The following is a 7,500-nucleotide window of genomic DNA, read 5'->3' on the forward strand; positions in this document are numbered from 1 at the left end:
TGGCCTTTAATAAACCTGATGGTAAGTGCGCAAACGAAATCTTGTCTGGTATTCTCTTGTGAAAAAAAATATGTTCATGTGGTGTCTTCATAGCCTAGCTACTGCTCACGTCACAAGGGCAAAAATGCTTTAAAACGGCTTCTTCTTGGAACGCTTTTCACCAAATTCATTGTCATTTTTGAGAGGTAGTCGTCAATGAAGTGTCTGCAGTACGGTGTGCCACAGCGGGTTCCGTGTTGGGTCCACTGGGTGATATAGTCAGAAAGATTTGCATTCTATTTCATCTGCATAACTCGTTTACGTCTATTGAGGCTAACTGTCTGACAATTTAATGATTATCTCGACGAAGACAGTCGAGATATGTGTTAAGGATGTTGGTGACAAGATGTTGTGCAACAACTTAAGCTGATGAAGAATAGAGTGAACTATTAGTTAGAAGTTCAAGGTATCGTCCACGGCTTCTCCTGAACCACATTCAAATCGGAGATGACTTATCAGTTCCAGTGATTATGCTATGAGTTGGATTAAATGAGTATTTCTATTTTAGTGAGCCCGTTAAAATCACCTGCAAGAGTGGCTTTTTTCATTTTTTTCAATTCGCAATTGGTGTATGGCTAAAATTACAAATTGGCGAAAGCCATTCCAGGACACTGACTATAATTCGTGCCTACACAACCTCGCCTTTATCCGAATTACTGTAATGTCCTGTATTTTGGTCCCCCAAAGTATCATTAATGGAGTGCAACTTGAACAGGATGCTGCGGGCCTTATTACCCCATGAAGAAAGCATGAGTATATTGCATACTTTTACCCGAATCACGCCAACAAGGCGTGTTTACCTACACTGGGTTTAACAGGACAAAATTTATTCTTCTTCTGCTTTCCTTCCACGAAACTCAGCAGGTTGCTGTGTGCGATCGTGCGGGTGTCTGCAAAGAAACGTTGACTGATGGAACACCATTTGGAACACGTACAGTGAGATAGAACTTTTCGAGTCTCAAAGGCAACTTTCTGGTTGTTCCTCCTCCTCCTCCTGAACTTCTACCAGATGATGTCAAATATTTATCAAAGAAACCGGCAATGTCTGAATCGTTGATTTCTTCGACTTCTTCGTCATCAGCATTCTCGAGGATAGATGGAGACGCAATCGAATCACCCAAACTTCTGCGAGACCCCATTTTGTTTTTGAGATGTTTTGCATCTGGGACGCACCCGTACAAATTGCAGAATAATCAAAACCACATTAAAATAAATTATCAATTTAGCTCGGCGCTACAATAGCACGCCGTTTGAAACCAAGTCGAGTTAAAGCCGTGCGGCACGACAGTCTGCCGTGCTCAGCAGTTGTGTCGAACTTAATTTAACCTGCCGAACTGAATTGTCAATCTTTCCACAATTATTAGAAAGCATCTGATAGTACGTAGACACAGTAGACCTCTCCTTATGCCAACTTTTGATGCTCTTGTTGTGTTTTATTGTGCCAGGAGAAAAAACTGAAACTGCTACCCTTGCTGAGACATTTGTTCAAATGCTTGTGTCTTCGGCGCATCCATCGCTACTAAACCCAAGAAATGAGACAGAAATAGTACATGTACCTCAAAGGAAACCCAGTTGGCTGGATCGATTTCTGCACGCCATGTTTTCCAATGACACAAAGGAAGCCGAGGATCCAGTTGAAGAGGGAAAATTGGATGAAGTTAAAGTAGAAGATGAAAGGGACACGACTTCGGGTCTTTTGAGTTATTTGCTGGATTTTTCATTTGCGTGTGAAAAACAATTTATGTCTACTTTCGAATGACTATTTGTTTTTACTTAGATCTGATAACAAAGGTGGAAAAGCTCGACCAAGAACGTAAGAGGAGCCTTGCCGTGCGTTTTATTAACAGCCTTATTCAAGCTATAAATCATCAAAATCAACCCGCAGAAGCACAGATTGTTAAAATGGCTGAATTTCAGAATCAAGTCGAGGAGAGTGAAAAAGAAAAAAGTGACAGCAATAAATGGTAAAGTAAAATTGAAGACACAATCAAGTTGACTCTTACTCTTTTAAATGTGATAAAAAGATGACTGACCGTAAAACTAATTTAAATTGAACTACCCGCATTCTTTTTCACAAGCTGGAACAAGCTTTGTTTATGATAATCATTTATCTCCTTAATACCATTTGTTTGGATGCCTCGTGTTCGCTTGCTCACCCACAATAAGGCAATGTTTAGATGCAACTGACAGTGTCAAACAGCCTCTGATTGGCCCGTTTCCGCGGAAGAGAGTCATTGTCCATTGAAAAAGGCGTCCTTTAGGAGGCGGTAAGAGTAGCGAGACGTAGCCTCTTAGGGCTTCGTCACGAGTTCCTCCCCCACGAGCGTCTGCTGAAACGAGCCACACATTCCTTTCCCTTTGTTAAGTAACTGTCATGTGATTGTCATGTGGAAATCACGTGCGGGTTACACAGGAACCAATCGGCGCTGTGTACATTGCTCCCCCTGGGAGCGTCTATGCGTCAACTTCTTCTTTGGATGAAACAGGGGACGAAGCCTTTCCAACATGTTCTTCACAAACATTAATTTTGTTTCCTCGGTGGGTATACATTTCTCAATTGCACTCTCGCAAGTCAAGTGCGAGTGTTTAGCAAGGTTATTGTGTCGTTTCATCTAAAATTGAAAGCGCCGTGGAAATATATAAATACGAATAAAAATATTAAAGTATTCCGAGTGTATTTGAACTGAACGAGAACCATTTCCTTTAAGCACCGGCAATTAACGCAACTGAGACAGTAGCGAAAAGAGAGCTTAAAAAAATTCCATCATATTTACTTGAAATTCCCAGGCTGATTTTGGCGATGATCGTCTATAAAAATTGATTTAATGTTTTGGTCTTGCGAACCGATCGTTCGCACTTAGTGTTTCTTCGATTTGAAATATCAAGCAAACCTTAAATCAATTCAACCGCATGACTACAAGAAATGGGGTGATTCGAGCGAAACGACTCCACTGAAATAGCGCGGGAGCAAATTGTTTCAACCTTACGAATAATACCATACTAAGCCAAAGCATGACATTTATACGCTACAATTTCTCTTTGATAAGAATTTAAGTCAGCGATTTTAAATGCCCAACACACGAAGCCCTAGCCTTCCTCTACCTCCCCTTTTATTTGTTGCAATAGTTGGTAATATCAAACTAATTTTGTCAGTTACTTCTAGCTGTCAGCAATTCGACTACGAACGTTATGGGGAATGTAAGGAGGTCAACTTCAAGAGCGAACAAAGTAAAGAGAATAAAAGAGACAATCTTGACGTCCGCTGTCGACGATATGGAACTATAACACCTTTGGAAGAATTCCATGAGAACGGAACCGGTAATATTGAATACCAAGAAGACGATGCCGATGCAAAGACAATTAGATCATGTAGTCAAATTGATTCCCTGAAAACGTCTTCCACAGATGCAGTACCGACCGTGACAAGCCCACGTAGTTCGTATGCAAGACCAGAGAAAGAAAAAGAGTTTACAGGTGTGACTAGTGCCGTAGAGCCTTTTTCGGAAGATGATATGCCGAATTTAACAGGCCCAAGGAAAAAAAGAGTGAGCTTTCTACAAGGGCCACTCGATCCTAAAAGATTACAAAAAGGAAAATATTCAGAAGAGGGAAATGGTTGTGTCAAAGAGCATAGGGACGTAGCACAAGAGGAAAATCGAGTGGAACATGTGACAACCCATGATGACATAAAGTCGTTAGACGATCTCACTTGTCATTCCGAAGCCTCCAATAAAAATGTGACGATAAAGCCAAAGACGATGTCGGGGTGGTTGGTGGATCCTTGCCTATACAAGGTTAGTTCACTAGACCTTATCTCCACTTGGCAAAAACGTTTGTCAAAGGTCCAAGACCCTAAAACATTACATGCTGCTCTTTAAAGAGATTTGCTCGTTCTATTGCTTGATCCATCCATCCATCCGTACAGCCATCCATCCATCAATCCATCCGTCCGTCCGTCCGCAGGTCCTTCCGTCCATCTATCTATCTAGACAAACCGCTTGACGATCACGTAAGCGTGAAACCCAGAGTTACGAACAACCAAAGACGGTTTTATTTTATTTTCTAGTTTAGCCTATTACAACGCTCTGAAAACCGTATCGAGAACTCTATCTCAGCGAAGATTGACCCACTTGTTATATTATATATAATATTTGAATGAGGATTGGCTTACTAACGGTGATGCCGCTTGGAAGAAGGATCCAAAGGATACTACACGCTTACACTCGCGAAAATTGTAGTTTGTGTGAAGAGAGCAAACAGCAACCTTCTTCGGTGGTCAAACAATTTGATAGACGTTTCGCCCTTCGAACTCTTAAGTTGCCATAGGTTCTATTTTGAGCCAGATGACGCCTGTATTCAAGGGCTTTGATTTGGGATTTTGTTACGACACCATTTTTTCTCCATGTTATCACATTATACCCTAGGGGGGGCTAGGACCTTTCTTTTTATACCGTTAATTTTATTGTTTTTATTTTTTTATTTTCATCGCATTGTAAAAAAATATTAGCCTATTTAAGACGTAGTCATAAGAGATGATTTTTATTCCAAGTATTTTTAACCCTATACGTGCTACACCACATACCATAATTATACATATATAGATATTTATTATTCATTCAAAATATTTCCCTGTTTCTGATTGGTTAAAACCACACGCATAATTCACCATAACCATCTGCTGTTCACCAAATTGGGTTATAAAGTGCAGCCCGCTTCAGATTATTGAAGCGATGACGTCAAAATGACGTCAAAAGTGCAGCGCCGCTGCAAATAATTGAACCGTTGACCGAAAAAAGCTGGAGACGAGATTGTGTTATTTTTGTTGAGCAGAAAAATGGCTGCTAGTAGGTTTAGAAGTTTGAGCGAAGAAAATATTTTGAATGAATAATAAAGCAATGATTGAATTCGTCTTTCGTAGAATATGAAGAATTCTGCAGATCTCGGAGGATGTTATCCACCTCGGCCTTCGGCCTTAGTGGATAACACCCTCCTCGACCTGCAGAATTCTTCATATCCTACTCAGCCTCATTCAATAATTGCTATATATATATCAGTATATAACAAGAGAGAAAAGTTAGATACTCTAGTTACACTTGCTGTTCATCGATAGGTTTCTGCCATATCAACGTGCACACGCCTCGTGCAGGATGCTGTTTATGGATACTTGCCACTTTACTTGACAGAGACGATGGGTTTTGAAGCGGTAGGGACAATTGGTTAAATTTTGGTTGCAAATATGAAAGTAAATCTCGCGTATCCTGCAGACAATAAAAGAAGGTTTCCGAACTTCTTGCTCTTAACAAGCTATCTCTCTTTTTTTCCTGTACAGCAAGCAATGGCCTACTTCCCTCTTGTTCTTCTTTGCAGTGCAGCTCTGGCTACCACTGTCTCTGATAAACTAAATAACAGAATTGGAAGCAAGGTAACTCATATAGGCTTTCATACAGCCTGATGAAACAGGGCAACCTTTTCCCGCCGACAAATGAAGAAAACATAACAAGATAACTACTCCGAAAAACCGAACATCTTGCAAACTTAAAATACTAGCAATAATCTGGGACTGAGGAAAAGATACAACGTAAATAACCCTCTAAGAGGACATGTATATGTGGTTACTAGTAAAATACTAAACCCAGAGAGATTGAAGAGAAATAGAAGGAATCGAGCAGCAAGATAAAGCACGAATTGCTGTGGTATAATAAGTTCTACTTTTCGTGTGAATAAAGTACAGTAATCTACATAAGAGACACTAGTGAATCACCAAAGGTGGCTTGACAGTGGTCAATACTAACTAACATCTTGATTCAGTGCTCGTCCTTTAAATTCCTTTGATATGCTTTCACGATAAACGTTCACTGAAGTTATCCCTGTCCGGAGGGGTTGATATCTGGATGGGAGACCATCGTGTTATACGTTATGTGGTTTCTTTTCGTAGACGCCTTTGCATTGCAATGCCTTTTTTTTTTCAATCGGAATCCTGATGATCCATCACTTTACGAGACATAAATCTAGGAGTAATCATTCATTATGAAGTGCGTTCGTTGTGAGAACTCACTACACGAGCCGCTAGAGATACCATGAAGACGGTACGTTTATGTAAAGAACGTCTATCGAAAGTACTAATATGTGAGGCTAAAAATGAAAAGTTTGGAGTAAAGTGGTGATAATGTCACAAAAAATCTGGATTTTTAAAAACATTGTCGGAAAGATTATTGTTGAGAAATGTCCCTTGCCAAAAATCGGCGTACTCCAAATACACAATCACGAGGCGCGCGATCTTCAATTGCGCATATAACACATCAATGCACGTATATGTCGTAATTTAAGATGGCGAACGAAAAACGAAAGCCCCAAGTACAGGATACCCAAGATTAGAAACATCAACATCAATAAGTATAAGCAAGAAGCGCACAACAGATAGGGAAAATAACGTAATTTATCGGTTCTCATTACAAGACCACTATCAAACGTAGCAAAGATGGTACAGTGTTGAACTTGAAAGGAGAACCAGCTAAGAAGGTGTGAAATGCACCAATTATTGCAACAACAGATGCGGAACAAGAACGTAGGGCAGAGAGAATAACAAAGCTGCCAGTTTAATTCTTACTATTGTGACAACAGTGTTATGTTAAAACGTTATATAACGAAAGGGTAAGGTTCATACTGCGACCAGTTTGACGATAAGACGTAGTTTGATTCTTCTTTGTTTGGAAAACTTGTAAAACATTACCTTTCAAATACTCACGTTTACAGACTCCCTGTCCAGGGTCTTCATCAGTGGTGGTCAAAATGTTATTGCGGCAGTCGTTTTATGTGGTAACCAAGTCGCTAAAAAGAAAAGGGTGTGTCCATTTATAGTAATTAGCGTCCTTTTAGGTGTACAGTGTGGTGTCCTTGGTCCGCGAGGTCCCTCATCCACGATTTTTCCGAACATGATATTAAATTTCCTCGTTAACTAAAATACCACCAAAAGCAAATGTGTCCGATGATTTATTGATTATTCTTCTTTCGCATGACAAAATTTCGGCTCTCCTGCTATCAGTGATTGTGCGAAATTCAAGTTTGTCGACAAGAGTTTTAATTTGTCTTTCTAGAGAGCCTACTCTTGCGGCTCCGTAACTTACATGGTCATGTTTACTTGGATTGCGTAAAGATAAAACGCAACAGGAAGGCGTGTCTTTTTGCAGAACAGATTTACAGATAATCTTATTTCTGCGGTTGGGAACGTATTTGCTTCAGAGTAAACTTTTGCTTTGTAGACTCTTGAAAAATATTTCGCATAGAGGGCCTTGGTCCGCGACTTATACTACTTATGACCCAGAAAACTAAAATATCGGAAAGCAGATCAAGGAAACCTTAGATAAATGGAAAAGGTCTATGCTTTTACTGAATATTTTCAAAATTTTCTTCACACATGTTTACGAACTGGTTAACTTTTCTTATATGTCTAGAATACCTAAG

The 7,500-nt window shown here is 39.9% G+C and overlaps 1 protein-coding gene across 1 annotated transcript in view; it reads left to right on the top strand.

The window, feature by feature from the left end:
• LOC137991572 (uncharacterized) overlaps window positions 1-7,500 on the top strand; it is a 19,395-nt gene that overhangs the window by 4,621 nt on the left and 7,274 nt on the right. The window contains exons 4-9 of the mRNA XM_068836643.1: window positions 1-21; window positions 1,485-1,730; window positions 1,817-2,003; window positions 3,203-3,833; window positions 5,150-5,242; window positions 5,369-5,461. The exon at window positions 1-21 is cut by the window's left edge and continues 43 nt beyond it. Of these exons, the coding sequence (XP_068692744.1) occupies window positions 1-21; window positions 1,485-1,730; window positions 1,817-2,003; window positions 3,203-3,833; window positions 5,150-5,242; window positions 5,369-5,461 (1,271 nt within the window). The remainder of the gene's footprint in view (window positions 22-1,484; window positions 1,731-1,816; window positions 2,004-3,202; window positions 3,834-5,149; window positions 5,243-5,368; window positions 5,462-7,500) is intronic.

The sequence above is a fragment of the Montipora foliosa genome, chromosome 2 (assembly GCF_036669935.1).
Source record: "Montipora foliosa isolate CH-2021 chromosome 2, ASM3666993v2, whole genome shotgun sequence".
Lineage (NCBI taxonomy): Eukaryota > Metazoa > Cnidaria > Anthozoa > Scleractinia > Acroporidae > Montipora > Montipora foliosa.